At 44.7% G+C, this 20,816-nt stretch overlaps 1 protein-coding gene across 3 annotated transcripts in view; it reads left to right on the top strand.

Annotated features, from left to right (window-relative positions):
* Nucleotides 1-20,816, top strand: part of asic1b (acid-sensing (proton-gated) ion channel 1b) — a 256,494-nt gene that overhangs the window by 207,838 nt on the left and 27,840 nt on the right. For all 3 annotated transcript variants that reach the window (XM_012853347.3, XM_012853346.3, XM_021311027.2), the window contains 2 exons: nucleotides 45-195; nucleotides 17,888-18,015. In XM_012853347.3, coding sequence (XP_012708801.1) covers nucleotides 45-195; nucleotides 17,888-18,015 — 279 coding nt within the window. The remainder of the gene's footprint in view (nucleotides 1-44; nucleotides 196-17,887; nucleotides 18,016-20,816) is intronic.

Below are 20,816 nucleotides of genomic sequence, written 5' to 3'. Positions count from 1 at the left end.
GTTTGTGCTGTCATGAAAATCCTGCCTTTCTGTGTGTCTTTCAGATATTCACGCGTTACGGGAAATGCTACACCTTTAATTCGGGCCAAGACGGGCGGCCCCTGCTGGTGACGATGAAGGGTGGAACCGGCAATGGCCTGGAGCTGATGTTGGACATCCAGCAGGACGAATACTTGCCTGTATGGGGAGAGACTGGTAAGATAAACTTTATAAATTATTGTCTTCAGTTTATAGCATCTAAACCTGAAACAAACTCTATGTCTGCCTTTTCTGCTCACCGACGACAGAGTTTAATAGAGCCGCATACATTTTAGGAAATGAGTCACGAGAGCAGGCACATAATTTCAGAAATGGAAATATATTCAAAATCAGTTGTGGTGATGGTGGGGGGGGGGGGGGGGGCTGTCCTTGGGATTCCCGACTAATTCCTATCAGAGCCGACGCCAGACTGCACGCATTACGAGTTCTTTTGATGTAAATGTGGAGCCTTAAATCCATTTATTACAGTGAAATGTAACATGCTTTAAATTACTTTTATCTCCGGAGATTATACGATTCCAAAAATGATATCTGTCTATCATGAATTGTTCCTCTTAGGGATGATTTTAAAGGGTCTGCTGGAAAACAGACTAATATTGAATGTTTTTTTTTTTTTTTTCAGTGAAATGCCCTACAGTGCCTTGCACTCAGTAAGTGCTAATAGCACTTGAAAGATTTCACATTTTGTCATGTTACGACAACAAACAACAATGTGTTTTATCGGGATTTTGTGTGATGTAGCAACACAAGGCATAACTGTGAAGTGGAAGGAAAATGATGCTTATTTTTAGATTTTTTTATAAAGTAAAATATAAAAAGGGGACTTGCATTCAGCTCCTCTGAGCCAGTATTTTGTAGACCACTGTTCACTGAAATCCAGACTTTGGGGATCTGTCTCTGTTGGCATTATCCATCTAAAGCAAACTCTAGAGTTGACTTTAGCCTTGTTCCCACTGCAGGCAAATGTAGCCCAATTTTTTTATTTTTTTTTATTTATTTAGGGGGTGGGTGGGCTCAACTGACCAGGTCAGGTTTTTATGAAGCCAGTTTGAACGCTCATATCTGGGCCATATCGCATTGTTTCTTAGTCAGATTTCAGCCTCTTCCATATGTGGTCCTGAATCTGATGTGTTTAGACTCCAGTGAAAACGACCAAATCGGATTTAATGCGACTTTGAAATCTCTGTCCGTCGACATTCGTCACAACTAGGCGGCGGCTGGAAGCGATAGCGGTTAGCATTAGCAGGACAGACGGCGGCTGGCTGCCACAGCACTGCTCAGAGGAGGGACAGCGAGATGTTAGAGCTCATTAATGCATGCAGCGGAGCCTCTGTTCAAGCTAAATTAGACGTCTCGTACATGAAGCATTTATGGCCGACAATCCTGCACATGGAGGACTTTGCAATGCCGAAGAGGTATTCATTGCAATCCATTGTATCGCTTTGCAACAGGGGCAGCGTGTCATAATCTGCCCACTTTTGCAATGCGATGCAATGAGTTGCAATAAAAACCGACATCCTAAAGTTGTGAATGAACTGAAGTTGTTGACATCTCTGCAGCACCGTTCCTGGCTGCGTCCCCACATCCACACAGACCTCTGTGCAGCCAAAGATGTGTGAAATGCCAGGAAGCAGAGTTGGACACTTTAAACCATTAAACCTGTTTTCCAGCCATGTTTCCTGGATTGAAGCGTTCTTAGCACGAAGCCATTGTTATTGTTCTTTTGTCGCATGCGGGTCAGTTTGGCGCCTCAAAAAGTTCACAGTGGAGTCAGACATAGGCAGCATTTTAAAAGTAATGTCAACGAACACGCAACACAATCCAGTGGCAGAAAGAAAATCGCAATCGAGCATTAAGACAGTGGGCGCCGAAGAGCTTGCCAAAGGTTTTCAGTTGGATCTATTGTAGGCCTGGTCTTTGACTAGGCCATTTTAACCCATTAATATTTTAGCTTTCTAGATATAAAACCCTTACATTCTAGTTTTTCATGGTTTTTATCCTGCTGGAAGGGGAACCTCCAACCCAGGATCACTTCTGAGAGTTTTTTTCTCTTCTACACTGACCAGTCCCTGCTGAGGAACAAAAGTTGCCCCCATTTATACCCCATTTATTTATAAAGCACTTTAAAATACCAAAGGTCACATTATGACGATACCTTGATGAAGTAATTTTGTTGTTCTGGATTTTATTTGGTGGTAACTAGGTAACTAGGGCTGAATAGCTATGCACAGGAAACTTTGAAGATTGTATTAGTAAAAAAAAAAAGAAAGATTGATAAACATGCATTATTTAACTTCCATTTTACAATTATTCACTACTTTGTGTTGGTCGGTCTCGTCAAATCCTATTAAAATACATCAACAGTTGTGTTCCTAACGTGACAAAATGCTGAAGATTTCAAGGGGTATGAATCTTTTTTTTGCAAGGCACTGAAACTGCAAGCCAACACGACCCAAGAAGAGATCAGAACTGTCTCCCAGAGGCTCAATCCGTGACGTCTGTTTGCTCATCTATTCAGGTTCAACCTCTCATCTGCAGAGACGCTTTATGGGGTCTGACTCTTTGATTTGAATGCAGCTGTAAATGCTGCTGTGTGTTCATTTCAGTGTTTTATGAGCACTATGAAAATAATATCACACAAAAAACCCACGCTGATGGTCATCATTAAACAAGGAGCTCAATACAAAAAGCTTTATCTTTACTGCAATATTTAAATATAAGCCTTATTGCCTTGTGCCTCTATAATTGAACTATAATATAGCTTGTTCTTTATATAAGCTTATTTAATGACTGATTGCTTTTACTAGAGGAGAGGTAAAAAGTACAATCATACAGATGCACGATAAATACGTATTTTACGTAAATTGTCTCAGAAATCCTTTAAGTGTCTTTGTAATTCTCCCATCACACTGTCAAGCATTCATCTTCTGTTTCAGTGATGTAGGGAATTACCTACAGGAACAAAATGCTGCTGCGTAGGATAATATTAGATCCTCTAAAGTCACTTTCCTTTTCACTCTTTTCTGAAAAGACAAGAGATCGACCAAAAATCCAAACACCAGTGCTGGTCATAAGAGTTAAAATGGATTTAGATGTCAAGATAAATTTTCTACAGCCAACGCAGATTTCTGTTTCCTGCCATGTGGCGTACAGCTTACGGTCCATCAATCAGAGATTTCCCTGTCTTCAACACATTTGGTGAATAAATTATACTTTTCAGATTGCTTCTGTTGGGTAAAACATTTATTTCACTCAATGACATGCCATTCAATTATTAACAGGTCTTTTAAAGGGGGGTGCTATACGGTTAAAACTCTCATTCAATAAAAAAGTAGGCTTGCTTTCTGTTTGAAAGCAAGCCTACTTAGAAAATAAACTAAATTAGGATCAAACTCTAATTTTTTATTTCATGTTTAAAAAATCAAAATCAAAAAAAAAGTTCTAATCCCTGTTTTTTCTATCCCCAAACATTGTCGACTGGCCAGTAGTTATCTCGATAATCTGGCTCCGTCCTCTGGATTACATAATGTTTTAACCACCAAGAGTTTCTCCTAGCAGCAAAAAGAAAAGAAAACTCTGTTATTATCTAGCAAATATTTCCACAAATACGGAAGGATGTCATTTTCCCCGATACTCGACAAATATAATTTTTTTTTCCTTCCACGGTAATGTTTGGGTTAGAAACTGCCAGTGAGGCCGTATTGCACCACTTAGATGTGGAGGCGAGGCTAAAAGCCGTGTTTATATACACAGGTTCAGCATGCAGGGAGCCAGTCAGTGATTCAGGCAAATAGTATCTGACAAGGAGAAAGCAGGGATGCTTGTCAGTGAATGCAAAGGTAAACTTGCTCTGAAGGGGGGGGGGGCATGAAAGACTGGAAACCACCAAATACAGCTCTGTTAATGGATACTCTTAGTTAGTGCTCTAAAATCACACCCTTATGCTTTGAAAAGGATATGTTTGAAAGTGCATTTATACTGTTTTTACATCAGAGATATGTTGTTGTTGTTGTTTTGACAGACAGAAAAGCATTAGCAAAAAGGTTTGAGGTTTGAGTTATTTTTTTTAAAATAATACTCTTTTATATTCCACAACCCTCATCATCCCTGAAGCGAGACTTGATAACATAATCTTTTTAACTGTTGTTATAGAAATGTTTTACCTTTTTGTTTATTGATCGGGTTTGATTCATTTAAGCATAAAAAAAGGAACCATTTTCTGGGGACAACGGTCTCTCTTCATGTAACAGACAATCTCAGCGTGTCAACATAATTTCTTGCAGCTTGTTCCATTAAGTTGCCTGAGTGAATATGCAAAGATTTGACAGACGTGAAATAGGGTACATATTAGGGTAAAACCTGACACGGCTCAGCTTTTTTTCAGTATGAATCCATAAAAAGGAGCATTGCCCAACTGAAAATAAAGTCAAGACAAAAGCAGTTAAACTCTGTAATAACATGTAGAAGCGTTTTAATATTAGCGTTCAGGCTAATATTCCCGGACAAACCCCCCACCGGTACAATAACAGCATGCCAGGATAGAAAAACACATGACGCAACAGTACCAGTCATGGATTGGTCTGCACAGAGCTCCATGAATCTCTAACTTCATAACAAACAGTGAGGAGGTTTAAAAAGAAATTAAAATCTGACGTTGCTGTGTGTGTTTTTACCCGTATGGCACGAAAACAGTTCTTCCAGTTATGCAAAATGGCAGCAATAGGCGCAAATAATGGTGTTTGGCCAATATGAAATAATTAGGATGGAAGGCAAACACAAGGTGGGGTGAGAACTGCGCATGGATTTCTAAAATAAGAGAGAAAAACAAAGCGGTAAACAATAAGTAATTTACAAGACGCTTGGAAAACATATCCTAAAGAGCTCGGGGATGTCGGAAACACTTCCTGTGAAGGCGGCGGTAACCCTGATGTGTGATTCCTCGTTGATGAAATCCAAAAGCAAGAGATATGAAAGGAATGAAAGGTCTCAAGGCGTAAAGTTTCTGGCACTTAGGGGAAACGGTGTTGAAGACAGATATATTTTGGGTTTTAACTTTTCTGTAGCAATAATTTCATGCGGCAGGTGGCCAAGTCGAACCACATGCGCGGTTTCACTGATGTGCGATGCAAGGATCTGTCAGAGACCTTTCAGTGTGCAACACTTCACCTAGAAAAGTTTCATCTGTTGAAAAGAATGCTGAGCTCCAAAGAACATCATAGTTATAAATAAAACATTTAATATGTGTTTTTTTTTTTTTCTTCTCCCCCCACTCCAGATCTGGGTAGTCTGGAGCTAAATAAGGATAAATAAGACAGTTCACGGTGATAGATCAACGCATTACATTATACAAAAAAAAAAAAAAAAAACACTTCAACACATCAAAGCAATTCATCAATTATAAATTGACTTTAAATCCCTTTTTAATTGTTTTGCTGCTTAACATTCTAAGGGAAAGCTTACCAGTCGAGTGCTCAATGATGCAGTGCTGCCTCAGTGGCAAAATATTCCCAAAATAAGCAGTTTATGAGATAAATCTTCACCTTAGTGAATAAATAACTTTATAATATGTGCTTCTCTTTCATCAAACACTGATACAGTGGAAAAGAAAACATAGACTGGACTAAATGTATGTAGCTATAGCTACCTACATGTAGCTACGTCAATGCTACCTGCTGCCATTAGGAGCTGCAAGTTAAATTGTGACACAATAAAAAAAAGAAATGCACTCTTGTGGCTTATATTGATGTTGTTTGTGGCAATTCTGCATATGTGTGATATGAATTGCTGCTTAGGGCACTATTTGTCAGGGAGGTGACATAAGAGCACATGGAAAACAAAAAGTCAATAATGTCCAGAATTCATTTTCTATTGCTTACAATAATAAGTGGGACAGGATTGAGCAATATTGTAAAAAAAAAAAAAGGCCAATAAAATTCTGTTATAAACATTTGTGTCTGTATATCTAAGTCTGCCAGAATACTGACAAGCTCAGTAGGCTAAATCCTCTTGAGGCATCTTGATATTGGGCAAGGCAAGACAAATTTATTTATATAGCACATTTCAGTACAGAAACAATGCAAAGTGCTTTACATGATTAAAATATGGGAGAGAAAAAAACAGAAAAAAGCAAGTAGGATTTGTAATGATTTGAATAAGGAGAACCCAAATGTTAGCCAGACACAGAGCTGAAGCTTTAAAAAAGGGGTTTATTAGCAAAAGGTCCAGGGGACAAAAGACTTGGCTCCAGGCAACACAACAAGGCAAACTCAAAAAGCAGACGAGCCGAAAGTAAAACGGGCAAGCGGACAGGCAGGCTAAACAAAAAAAAGAAGGGAAAGAACTCTTACCGGGGAACTTGGACATGGGGGATAACACAAGACGTCCTGACAACAAACCAAAAACTAAAGCGGGCTTAAATAGATGACCGGAACAAAAGAGCAGGGCGGGACTAATTGACCAACACAGGTGGAAATAATAAACGGAGCACACTGACTAGACCTAAGGTAAAAAGCAAGACAAAGACTGGACCAACACTAGCTGAAATAAAGACTAATACCGGTTAAGGATAAATCCAATACAAAACGACACAACACAGAAATAAATCCTAAAACAGAAAAGTCGACTAACTGAAAATAACCAAAACCACAACAGAACATTACAGAGCCCCCCCCTCAAGGGCGGATTCTAGACGCCCTTACGTCTCTACAAAGAAACTAAATAAAAGTCTGACCGGGCGGGTGGAGGGGGCTACAGGCAGGAGGGTCAGAAAAAAAAAGACAAAACAACCAAAACAAGAGTCCAAAACAGAAAACAACCCACATCGGGCGAATCCAAACTAACAGAAAATCTCCCAAAACAGTTCCCCCAACAGAGAGTCCGGCGGTCTTCCCGGCGGACGACCCCAGCGAATCAGGAAGTCTGGCGGTCTTCCCGGCGGGGGGCCCCTGCGTGAGAGGCTCTCCGGCGGACGGCCCAGACGTGACAGGTTCTCCGGCGGTCGTCCCGGCGGACGGCCCAGACGTGACAGGTTCTCCGGCGGTCGTCCCGGCGGACGGCCCAGACGTGACAGGTTCTCCGGCGGTCGTCCCGGCGGACGGCCCAGACGTGACAGGTTCTCCGGCGGTCGTCCCGGCGGACGGCCCAGACGTGACAGGTTCTCCGGCGGTCGTCCCGGCGGACGGCCCAGACGTGACAGGTTCTCCGGCGGTCGTCCCGGCGGACGGCCCAGACGTGACAGGTTCTCCGGCGGTCGTCCCGGCGGACGGCCCAGACGTGACAGGTTCTCCGGCGGTCGTCCCGGCGGACGGCCCAGACGTGACAGGTTCTCCGGCGGTCGTCCCGGCGGACGGCCCAGACGTGACAGGTTCTCCGGCGGTCGTCCCGGCAGACGGCCCAGACGTGACAGGTTCTCCGGCGGACTGCCCCGGCGTGACAGGTTCTCCGGCGGTCGTCCTGGCGGACGGACCAGACGTGACAGGTTCTCCGGCGGACTGCCCCGGCGTGACAGGTTCTCCGGCGGACTGCCCCGGCGTGACAGGTTCTCCGGCGGTCGTCCTGGCGGACGGACCAGACGTGACAGGTTCTCCGGCAGATAGCCCCGGCGTGACAGGTTCTCTAGCGGACGACCCCGGCGTGACAGGTTCTCTGGCGGACGGCCCCGGCATGCTAGGCTCTCCGGCGGACGTCCAGGAGGCCGTCTACGGAGCAGGAACCTCGGAGACCGGCGGCGGAGCAAGAATCTAGGAGGCCGGCGGCGGAGCAGGAATCTAGGAGGCCGGCGGCGAGGTCTGGAGAGAGAGAAGACAGAATCCGGCGCCGGACTACAGGGTAGGGAAGGCGTCAAACTAAAGACTACAGGCGGCGGCGTCTGGTTAGTGGCTACAGGCGGCGGCGCCTGGTTAGTGGCTACAGGCGGCGGCGCCTGGTTAGTGGCTACAGGCGGCGGCGCCTGGTTAGTGGCTACAGGCGGCGGCGCCTGGTTAGTGGCTAAAGACGGCGGCGCCTGGTCACTGGTTCCCGGTGCGGGAGCCTGGCTACAGGCGACTGAAAAAGGAGCCTGGTTACAGGCGACTGACGAAGGAGCCTGGCTACAGGCGACGGACGAAGGAGCCTGACTACAGGCGACCGACGAAGGAGCCTGACTACAGGCGACAGACGAAGGAGCCTGACTACAGGCGACCGAAGGGGGAGCCTGACTACAGGCGACAGACGAAGGAGCCTGACTACAGGCGACCGAAGGGGGAGCCTGACTACAGGCGACAGACGAAGGAGCCTGACTACAGGCGACCGAAGGGGGAGCCTGACTACAGGCGACCGAAGGGGAAGCCTGGCTACAGGCGACCGAAGGGGCCTGACTACAGGCGACAGACGAAGGAGCCTGACTACAGGCGGCAGACGAAGGAGCCTGACTACAGGCGGCAGACGAAGGAGCCTGACTACAGGCGGCAGACGAAGGAGCCTGACTACAGGCGGCAGACGAAAGAGCCTGACTACAGGCGGCAGACGAAAGAGCCTGACTACAGGCGACGGAGGAAAGAGCCTGACTACAGGCGACGGAGGAAAGAGCCTGGCGACAGGCGACCGACGAAAGAGCCTGGCTACAGGCGACTGAAGGGGAAGCCTGGCTACAGGCGACTGAAGGGGAAGCCTGGCTACAGGCGACTGAAGGGGAAGCCTGGCTACAGGCGACTGAAGGGGAAGCCTGGCTACAGGCGACTGAAGGGGAAGCCTGGCTACAGGCGACTGAAGGGGAAGCCTGGCTACAGGCGACTGAAGGGGAAGCCTGGCTACAGGCGACTGAAGGGGAAGCCTGGCTACAGGCGACTGAAGGGGAAGCCTGGCTACAGGCGACTGAAGGGGAAGCCTGGCTACAGGCGACTGAAGGGGAAGCCTGGCTACAGGCGACTGAAGGGGAAGCCTGGCTACAGGCGACTGAAGGGGAAGCCTGGCTACAGGCGACTGAAGGGGAAGCCTGGCTACAGGCGACTGAAGGGGAAGCCTGGCTACAGGCTGCTGAGGTGGGAGCCTGGCTACAGGCTGCTGAGGTGGGAGCCTGGCTACAGGCTGCTGAAGGGGAAGCCTGGCTACAGGCTGCTGAGGTGGGAGCCTGGCTACAGGCTGCTGAGGTGGGAGCCTGGCTACAGGCTGCTGAGGTGGGAGCCTGGCTACAGGCTGCTGAGGTGGGAGCCTGGCTACAGGCTGCTGAGGTGGGAGCCTGGCTACAGGCTGCTGAGGTGGGAGCCTGGCTACAGGCTGCTGAGGTGGGAGCCTGGCTACAGGCTGCTGAGGTGGGAGCCTGGCTACAGGCTGCTGAGGTGGGGGCCTGGCTACAGGCTGCTGAGGTGGGGGCCTGGCTACAGGCTGCTGGAGACCCCGGGCTGCAGGTTTCAGGAGACCCCGGGCTGCAGGTTTCAGGAGACCCCGGGCTGCAGGTTTCAGGCACCAAAGTCAGACCCTTAGCCACCAGGAGTCTCAGAATCAACTCCTGGAGGGTATCAGAAAGAGACGTCCAATAAAGTCTCTCCCAGAGCTGGCTGTCCATGAGGGCTATCTGGGGTCTGGACTTGTAAAGAACACCATGAGGCTCTAGGTCTCCAGGGGTTCCCGGTTGTTGCACCCCCTTCTGAGGTCCTGGATGACCGAAGAGCGAAGGATCCCCCTGGGTTCCAACGTCACAGGTCCGCGACGGACCACCCTGGGTTCCAACGTCGCACGTCAGCGACGGACCCCTCTGGGTTCCCACGTCGGATGTCTGCGACGGACCCCTCTGGGTTCCCATGTCGGACGTCAACGACGGACCCCTCTGGGTTCCCACGTCGGACATCTGCGACGGACCCCTCTGGGTTCCCACGTCGGACATCTGCGACGGACCCCTCTGGGTTCCCACGTCGGACATCTGCGACGGACCCCTCTGGGTTCCCACGTCGGACATCTGCGACGGACCCCTCTGGGTTCCTACGTCGGACGTCTGTGGCAGCAGTTTCTGCTGGACCCCCTCCTGTGACTTGGGTGACGCCAAGTCCTCCTGGACCAATTCTCGGAACTTGGGCTTGATGGGAGTCGAGGGGTTGGCCAGACCCTCGGAGAGAGACTCAGGAGCCGGGGCGTCGGCCAGACCCTCGAGGACAGACTCGGGTCGGCTGTAGAAAGCCTGTAGTGCAGTCCTATAATGACCCTCAACTTCCTTTAACTTCTTCTCCAGCTCCTCAGAATATTGGATCAGTAGAGCCTCCCTGAGACGTTTGATGATGGGGGCAAAAGTTCTTATTTTGCTCTCCAATGTCAAGTACTCCGAGTCACGGACGCCAGCAGGGGGAGCTGTAGGCCTCTCAACTCTGGGAAGCGAGGAACTCCTGTCTGCTGGACCGGAAGTGGGTCGAGCCAGAGACTCGGCAGTCGGGTGAGGCCGGACTGGCTCATCGGGCGGCTGCCCGCCATTGCTGGATGGGGGGCCGGCAGACGAGCGCTTCCTCCTTCGGCGGCGAGACGGCGGGGCTAGCGGGGATGCCGGTTCCTCCCGACGGGACGGAACTGCCAGCGAAGACTCATTCGCCTCCGCGTCAGGAGGGGGAAACGGGACCGACTCAGGGAATAAGTCGGGACGGAGCTCCCAGATCATCTCGGCGTCGACCTCCAGAAAAAGGTCCGGATCCGGGATGAACGGCGATGAGGCGGACTGACAGGGTAAGTCCAATGAACAACAGCCTTGAGAGTGGGAGGATAGTGGTGCGCCGGGCTGAGTGAGCTTAGCTCCTCCAGAAAGGAGATAACGTGTCGGCTTGGGGTTCATGGTGTCAGGACGTAATGTAATGATTTGAATAAGGAGAACCCAAATGTTAGCCAGACACAGAGCTGAAGCTTTAAAAAAGGGGTTTATTAGCAAAAGGTCCAGGGGACAAAAGACTTGGCTCCAGGCAACACAACAAGGCAAACTCAAAAAGCAGACGAGCCGAAAGTAAAACGGGCAAGCGGACAGGCAGGCTAAACAAAAAAAAGAAGGGAAAGAACTCTTACCGGGGAACTTGGACATGGGGGATAACACAAGACGTCCTGACAACAAACCAAAAACTAAAGCGGGCTTAAATAGATGACCGGAACAAAAGAGCAGGGCGGGACTAATTGACCAACACAGGTGGAAATAATAAACGGAGCACACTGACTAGACCTAAGGTAAAAAGCAAGACAAAGACTGGACCAACACTAGCTGAAATAAAGACTAATACCGGTTAAGGATAAATCCAATACAAAACGACACAACACAGAAATAAATCCTAAAACAGAAAAGTCGACTAACTGAAAATAACCAAAACCACAACAGAACATTACAGGATTAAAATGTAGAAACAAAATAGAACATGGAAAAAATAGAAACTAAAAGCAAATATTAAAAACAGTTGGACTACAAAGTTGAACTAATGATGTTTCAGTAAAAACAGTTTAATTAGAACAGTTAAAGGCAATCCTAAATAAATGTGTTTTTAATCTTGATTTAAAGGAACTCAGGCTTTCAGCACTTTTACAGTTTTCTGGAAGTTTGTTCCAGATAAGCGGAGCATAGGAACTAAATGTTGCTTCTCCATGTTTAGTTCTGGTTCTGGTTCTGCAGAGCAGGCTGGAGACAGAAGACCTGAGTGGTCTGGAGGGTTGATGCCCTGATAACAAGTCTGTGATGTATTTAGGAGCTAAGCCATTCAGGGATTTATAGACTAACAGAAGGATTTTAAAGTCTATTCTCTGAGATCCAGGGAGCCAGTGTAAGGACTTTAGAACTGGGGTGATGTTCTCTACTTTCTTAGTCTTAGTGAGGATGCGAGCCGGCCTACCAACGTTTGTTTAAATAATGAACATCTGTAATTGCAGTGCGAATGCCCAACACGCTCTCAATAGACAGCTGTGGGGCACAAATCATACGGCCCCAAACTTGGATTGTCCAATCAAAATGCTGGAATTGCACACGTTACGTTTACGTTCTGCAGGATAGTGTACGACCTTCCAGCGTTGGTTGTCCTTGCAGGCTCATTGAGGGATCGATGTGAAACGTTTCTTTTTTCTGTTTAATAAATGAACATTATTAGTGAGCCTTTATTTGTAATTTTATGTATAAAAATTAAAATACATTTAGCTTATTTAAAATGGCATTTGTATTGTGTTGGTTTACGCTAATTTATCTGATTCATTAAAAATTGATCAAAGTCGTATGGTCATAATTTGCTGCTCTCAAATGACACCTGACTGGATTACACCACAGATTCTGGAAAACACAGTTTTAGATTCATGAAACCTCGCTTTTATTTGTTAAGATACAAAAAAGAAAATTTCTGGTGCTTGTTTGACATTGGGACAACTGAAAACAAGGTTGAAAATGATAATTTCCAGGTGGGTCAAAGAACCCTGGACTGCACTGATCTAAACTGATCAAGCTGCATGATTTTCAAAGCACAGTTTTGATGTTTGAAAGCAAAACATTTACCTTTAAGGGATTCTTATTTAACCTTAAAAAATACAGTGAATTTTGCTCTAGCCTCGGTCTCTGTACTCCAGTAATGGCCATGTGCATGCTGGTCACAGAAAGAGAGGCTCGCCCAGGGCTGCATTCATTCAAGAACTGCCGCTGAATATCGTTAAGGAACACAATGCCACCCCTGAGTTAATCTGAAGAATTGCATGTAGCTAATGAAACCGTAATGACCTGTGGGAAAAGGCTACACAAACAAGCTTCTTTATGAAAGATATTCCTGCTCCTCAAATGAGTTTTTTTTTTCTTCATGCCTCACAAGCTGCTGAAAGCTGTCGACGCGGAGCGGAAGGTCGAAGTCGGCCCTCCCCCCTTTGTGCTCTCATCCATCTCGGGACTGAGCCACATAGCCGTAATGCTCATGAGCTGTAAGGGTAATACGGAGGCAGATTTTAGAAAGCCAGTCAGACAGAAGGCAGATAAAGAAAGCTGACTTTGTGTCTTTTGTCGCCACCATGAATATGCTACAACCCGGTTACAGGTTGCTAAGAGGATTCAGCGTCTGCATAGGCAATGATACAACAGTTGCCCATGAGATTTTATAGAAGAGCTGCACTTCCTGCTCACGCCACCACACTCAGCCAATCACAGCATCCCCTTGAACTGTGAGCTTCCTCTACTGGAGGAAAGGCGAGCGTTGGCTTAGTGGTTACAGCAGCGTGCTTGTGTTCTGAGAAGGCTGCAAGTACTGGGTTTGAACCCTGCAGACTGCCACTATGGCTCCCTGGGCGCTGGAAGCTGCTCACTGCTCCCTCAGAGTGATGGGTTAGATGCAGCGAGCAAATTTTGTTGGAATGTGCAACTGCAATGGCAAATGAAGATTTCGTCTTGCCTTGCATTGTATATGTGTACGGAAGAGGATTAAGGACATTAAAAAAGGGGAGAAAAAGGCATGAAAAGTCTATTAAATTCTGACATTATTCTCAGAATTCTAGAAAAAAAGGTCAGAATTATGAGAATAAAGTCAGAATTCTGACTTTAATCTCAGAATTCTGGTAAAAAAAAAAGTCAGAATTCTGAGATTAAAGTCAGAATTCTGACTTTATTCTCATAATTCTGAGAAAAACGTCAGAATTTTGACTTTATTCCCATAATTCAGACCTTTTTTTCACCAGAATTCTGAGATTAAAGTCAGAATTGAATAGACTTTTGGGCGTGCATGTGGCGCAGCGGGTAGCGCGACTCATATACAGAGGCCTTACTCCTCGACGCGGTCGACCCAGGTTTGAATCTGACCCGTGGTCCTTTGCAGGATGTTTCTCCCCCTCTTCTACCCCCCTTCCTGTCAGCCTACTTTTGGAAAAAGCGAGCCACTAGAGCCGCGAAAAAAAAAAAGAATTGAATAGACTTTTTACATGCCTTTCTCTGTTTTTTTTTTGTTTGTTTGTTTTTTTTAATGGCCCTAATCATCTTCCGTATATGTGTGTACATGTCAGAGCTGCTGAAATATAACAACGCCTCTTTGGCTCCACAATCCCTGCTTCGTCTTTCGAAAGCCAACACACTGCCTTGGCATGCTGGCGTTGCGGATAGCGGATAGTTCTTGACTCGGACGACCTGGGTTCGAATTTGACCCACAGTCCTTTGCCACATGTCTCTCCCCTTCTTCTGCTGCAAAGAAATCCCCCGAAAAAAACACACTGCCGTGATCTCACTGGATAGATTTGTGAGGCGTACATTACAAAACCATTGATAAAGAGGGTTTGTGGTGTCATGATCTGAGATCCAAAACAAAAACTGCATTAGAAAAGGAACTGATTCAGATTCGGCACGTTCAAATTATTCTGTTTGCTTTGAATTCCAGGTTCTGCGTTTTTAAGTCTTACACTGGGCTTTGTCGTGACTTTTTATTATAATTTTCTTTTTTTCCTTGTTTTTTTAGGGATTTTTTGCGGCTCTAGTGGCTCGCTTTTTATGACAGTAGGCTGACAGGAAGGGGGTGGAAGAGGGGGGGAGACATGCGGCAAAGGACTGTGGGTCAACCGCGTCGAAGACTAAAGGCATCCGTATATGGGTCGCACTACCCACTGCGCCACAAGCGCGCTCTTATTACAATTTTCTTATTAATTAAGGTCCCAACTAGTCCGGTACAAAGTTAACTATCAAATACATCAAATACATAGATGATAGTTTAGGGTAAAAAGAGCTTCCATAAAGTCTAATTAGTAAAGAAAATATCCCAGCCTTGTTCTCGTCTTCAAACACAAAACTAGATTTACACTAATTATGCGTTGACCTCTTACAACGATTCAAAATAAAACGGCTTTAAATAGCATCGTAACCTTTTGCTTTAAGGTCAGTGTTCCTAAAAAAAAAAAAAAAAAAGAATCATCTACCACAACTCCAGTGTGTTCTCTCCTAATGGCGGCAATAAAGCATAAGAACGCAGACTCGTTCTCATTCAGCATATTTAAATGTCCATGGCCTTGGAGAACAGAAGGTCGATGTGTGCAAAGATACAGCCACCAGATCATGAAAAAAAAAAACAAATTTCCACCCTTACAACAAATTTGATTTGATCTGCTCATGTAAATATCAGACGAAGGTGAGCAGTCCTGTGGTGATTAGACGGCATAACTAAGAATAAGCTCAAGGTTTGGTGAACCACGGAGGTTGTTTGTTTTAGATAAATGTTTACTGATTAACTCAAAAGCCGATTCAACTCACAGAAGAGGCTCTTTCTGTTAGCTCAGCTGCCGGTTTTAAAAAGAAAAAAAATCCTTCTCAGGTGAATCTAAAAGTCTCAGAATAACCCTCCAGAGTCATGACCTAAATCACACAGCGCACCTTTGGGATTTCACGGTGAAGTTAACGTCAGCCCTCGTTTCTTTGCCGACTATCTCATAGACGAAACCTTCCGCGGTGCGTTGCTACAGGAGGTTCCTCTGTGTGAAAAATAACTTCCGTTCATCTTTATTCTCCATCGTTTGAAACTTGACAAACTCTTTTTGTGTCCCGTTAGCTGAAATAACTGAGATTGTTTTTTGTTTGTTTTATTTATTTATTTTAATCTGAGCATAGATTCACAGTACAGATAGATAATTTTTCCGTGTTTACTGTATGTTCTCTCAAATGTAATTAAAGGCCCGTTTACCCTACACTACCGAGACCAGTCCGAGCTCGGTAACTGAGATAACTCTCGTGTGTAAATGGTCAGCAGACTGAACCGGACCGCGCTAGACATAACCGGACCGCGCTAAATGCAGACCAGTTCCTGAGTAGGTCTCGGCCTGTTTTTTTTTTTCTGGCCTGGTTTTCTGATAAAGAGCGCATGAGCAGACCGCGTCATGCCCTTACAGTCAGCTGACTGTCAGCGGTTTTTCAGACAATTTCAGACGTTCATAATAATACTAGCTTCCTTACCGTGCCACACGATTTCCAGAGATGATTCTGCTTGGCAGTGTGATGAACCTCAGTGTCTGTCGTTGTTTCCTGCGTCTGTAAATCCTTATTAGACGTTCGTTTGTCTCATCCACATCCCAAAAGCCGACTCTCTCAAGTAAATTCACCAATGGTTGCCTTCTTCCCCTGACTCTCCGCAAACACCGAAATATCACAATATCAAGCATAACATCCTGAATGTTACGGGCGCCGCTGTTTGACAATATGCAGTATGACAATATGCGGTAGTACCGCAGATCGCCACTAGGAGGCGAGGAGCAACCAAGGAACCGGGATAGTGTGGTGTGTAAACGGTCATCTTGGCTTGGTTAACTGATCCAAGCTCGGACTGGTCTCGGCTCGGCTCGGTTAAAAAAGTGTAGCGTAAACGGGCCTTAAGAGGATTTGGAGAAATGGACGACTCGGGAGCGTCTGATGGCATCAGGGCGTCTTCTGTGCGTTGCCCAACGGTGCTTTCAGAGCTGAATCCGACCAGAACCAATAATAATGGCGCAGTCCTGATTCATTTGGTTAAAATGTGCTTAATGTACATAACTCTCTGTTTATGTTCACCCTCTAATCTTTAAAGAATTTGTTCTTTAACCATGTTATAAATAAAGCCTCTGCAAATGTGTTACGCAATTATCTCTGCGGGGGGGATAAAAATGACTTTGACCTTTGGCCTTCACTTGGATAGAATGGAAATTAAACCACGGGTAGTAGTGAAAACTCAACACGTTCTGTGTGTGAACCAAGTAATCACAACATAATATGCCAGAATAGAGAGACGTAAGGCGTTTTTTTTTTTTTTTTTTAGACTCGTGGCTCACAAGGTCGTCATTCTTTTCAGCTTTACATTGAAAGTTTGAGTAATTGACAAATACTTGACATTCTTTCGCGAGACAGTCAAAAAACGGGATTGTTACTGTAGCAAAGGCTGGCCGTGATTTAAAAGCAGAAGATTGGGACGTTTTCTGTTTTTGCAGCTCTGTCTGCGGCTCTCGAGCGTTCTCCGCGGCGGCAGAACAAAACGGCTCGGCACTCAGCCTCGTCGGACCGACGCGTAACAGTTCGAGTCTGTCACGCGCCGTTGAGGCGTCCTCGCTGAACTCCTGCCACAACTCTGAGCTCCCTAATTGAAAACAGTGAGAAAGCCCCGCGCTCGGAGGATGATGCCGAGTGACAACCAAGGAGGCAAAAAAAAAAGAAAAAAGAGGGGGCGGGTTGGCAGGAAATAGACACTGTACATTATCACCAAGCTGGCTCAACAAAGGAGCTCAGTCTCTTGAATCCAACCTGCATAATTGGTACTTTTAGGTCACCGCTATTGCGAAAGAAATATGTTTGCAGAAGCGTAGCTTTAAGTCCATGTGGCACAGAGGTGTTTCCCTCAAGTCTGAATTAAAGAGGCCCATATGTTTGATTTAAAATCCATACAGCAGAGCGCTGTGGGGAAGGAAGCTCTCAGCTGTATTGATTTCGCTTTATCCCCATCATCATTTATTTAATAATTTATACACTCACTTTCATTTCCCCCGCAGTGAGGAAGGCTACAGTGAGGCGGGCGCTGTCATTTTCTAATCTGCTCGGAAAATACGTTCACTTTATCCTTTTCGGTCCTCGTTTTCGAGCTATTTAGCCTGCAAAGAGCTCCTGAAGTGTTTGTCATTCATGAGAAACGATGATACACGGTGCCGTTTTAGTTTTTTTTTTTTTTTTTTTTTTGACGAATTGGCGGCGATGGCTTCTGATGTTTTCCTCAGCTAGAATGAGACGTCTCTCTTTTCCGTTTCCAGTCTGTTTTGACCCACATCACATAGCTGTATGCTGCAACACTTTAACACTTCTGGTTGGTAATAACAGCTTAAAGCTAGCTGGCGGGGGGGGGGGGGCACTGTGTGCATACAAATCATCGGCCCTGCTGTAACCGTCCTAACCTTTTACCGTCAACAGATGAGACGTCATTTGAAGCGGGGATCAAAGTTCAGATCCACACCCAAGACGAGCCGCCGTTCATTGACCAGCTGGGCTTTGGAGTGGCGCCGGGATTTCAGACCTTCGTTTCCTGTCAGGAACAACGGGTATGTCCTGAAAGACGTCACAAAAAAACGCTGAAACGTCTCTGCATGGTCCAGCGGTTCTCAAAGGTTTTCTGTAGCGCTCCGCTTTAAAGGAGAAAACATTTTCAGGCCCTAACATCCAAACAAAGTGGGTCTAAAATGTAACTTTTAGCATTTTCTGTTTCAATGCATTAAAGCTGTCCTTCTGAAGATTACCCAGAATCCCTTTTAAATTTTATAGCAGATATACCATACAATGGTTTTTACCAACTAGAATGTTTCAACATTGCCACACTTTTTCAACTATGTAATATTAACAACAGTATAAATGTATTTTAAGCCGACTTGTACCTGCAGTCAACTTTTAACTATGTATGAACCTCATATGGCATGAATAATATTAAGCCATTAACTTCAGTCAGAATAAGTTTTGTGCTTTTATAGGACTTTTATAGTATTCATCATCAGAGGTGGGTAGTAACTAGTTACATTTACTCAGTTACATTTACTTGAGTAACTTTTTTAACAAAATGTACTTCTAGGAATAGTTTTACTGCACTGTACCTCTTACTTTTGCTGGAGTAAAAGTTTTGGTACTCTTACTTGACTAAAAGTTGTGGCTACTCTTTACACTATGAGTAACTACACTGAATAAAGAACAAACTTGTTTGAACCAAAAATGCACCAGAGAGACATCTACAGGTTATGTTGAGGTGAGACTTCTTGTTTTTACTGAAGCTTTATTCTTTTAATGGTATTTTCTATCTGCTGAGCTCATTGAGTCATTTACAGGTCAAGTAACCACAGTAAACAGTAGATATTGTCCTAACTTACTGTACATACATTAACTGCTTGGTTTCATAACTTTTATGTTGAACAACATTGTTCAGAAAAGTGTTTCTTCTGCTTGAATTTGTTACTTTGTCATTTTCATTCTTTGTAAATGTTTTATGTTAGTCGTTAAAATACCAGAATTTGTACATAGTTTAATATTTATTACTGACCGATTACATATTTTTAAAATGTTAAATCAGTTCTTGAGTAGCTTTCTTACCAAAGACGTTTTTTACTCTTACTTGAGTAATTTCTTGGTTGGGTACGTTTTACTTTGACTTGAGTAAAAATATGTTGAAGTAGTGCTATTCTTACTTAAGTTAAATTTCTGGCTACTTTACTCACCTCCGATTATTGTACTACTGACGCAGATACAGATAGACTGACCCCCCCCCCCCCCCCCACCCCCCCTTCCTTCCTTGCTGGGGGGTGCGACCCACTATTTGGTTTGCATTGGATTACAGTTTACATTATAGCCAGATTACAAAAGTGTCATTTAGCAAAAGAAATAGTGGTTTACTCGTTTTTAACAAATGAAAATAACTAAAGATTTTCAGTCACTGAAAAGTTTCCTGTTTCATGTTTCCTGAGTTGCAGTGTGGATGGGATGTTTCAGAAAGCTGTGTCGTCTCTTGCACCATGACCTGCAATGTCCAATTTTTATTTTTTATTTTTATTTTCTTATAGCAGCAGCTTTTCCTCCAGTTTTCTTCAGCTAAAATGATCTAAAAACCCCAGAAAAGTAAACAAGCAAGACTGAAATAACAAGGAAAAGCTCATGGCTGGATGTTTATTTATTGTAGAACAGTTTTGTGGTTGGAAAATTATGTAATCCTCTCGCCTTGATCTGAACATTTGTGGGTTTAGATTGTCCTTTTGCTTATGTATTATGTATGTATGTATGTATATGCATTAAGTATTTGGGTAGTTGAATTTCTTTGTCTTTTTCTTTGTTCCTGTTTATGTTTTCTAGTTGATCCAGTTTACATTTTTTTCTATGTACATTTTGTTAAAGGGATTAATTTCCTTCCATTTCTGTTCCTCACATCTGTTCCTCTGTTCTCATTCATATCAGCTCTTCCTCGTCCCTCCTCTTCGTTTGCCTGTCATTTCCCCCTCAGTGTGTCCTCTCTGGTTCTCTTTGTCCCCCGTTGGTTTCTTCCGTTTGATTTCCTGCTCCCTGTTTCTCTGGTCCTTTCCCCCTGACCAATACTCGGTTCCTGTGTTTCCTGCCCGATCTCCTGTGTGAGAATAATTCGTAAGTTTTCTTTTATTATCAATCGCCCTCTTTGTCTTTACCACGCTCTGCACTTGTGCCATGACAAAAAAAAGGTGTTTCAGCCAGTGCTGCAATCGAAATCCAAAGAACCTTGTCTCTACCAGTCCACAATCAGCAATCTTCACATAGAAGGAGGGCGTTCAGCATAGAAGTGGTAATAATACAGTCGCTATGAAGCAGATGTGGCCCAGGAGAAAGTGAAAAACGAAACCGGTGCCTTGTCTTGAGTTTATTCAGGTTCACATGGACAAGACAGATGGGAGTTAAAATAGACCATAATTGAATTTTAGATATAAAGCTGTTAAACTGTGTGGCGGCAGCATCATGGTTTGGACCTGTTCAAGTTTAACATCTATCAGGGAAAACTGTTGTCTGAAACAAATGTCAGGAGATCTGTTTGTGAACAAAGGCAACAAAAAGCAATTCTTCCAATGAATGGTTAAAGAAGAATGTGGATTAATCAATTAATAATAATAATAATAATAATAATAATAATAATAATAATGATAATAATAATAATAATAATAATAATAATAATAATAATAATAATAATAATAATAATTAATAGTTTTGGAGTAGAGACGTCAAAGAATCTGACCTGGCTGCAGTGAAAGGTGTAGCTCCAAAAGAAAAATAGCCGGAACGGTTCTGAACAGATAAATCGGACAAAGACTGCAGATTCTTTGGTTCATTCAAAAAGACATAAGCG

Source organism: Fundulus heteroclitus, chromosome 20 (assembly GCF_011125445.2).
Source record: "Fundulus heteroclitus isolate FHET01 chromosome 20, MU-UCD_Fhet_4.1, whole genome shotgun sequence".
In the NCBI taxonomy this organism is placed as follows: domain Eukaryota; kingdom Metazoa; phylum Chordata; class Actinopteri; order Cyprinodontiformes; family Fundulidae; genus Fundulus; species Fundulus heteroclitus.
Note: the sequence above shows the minus strand (reverse complement) of the source record. Positions and strands in the feature narration are given on the sequence as shown.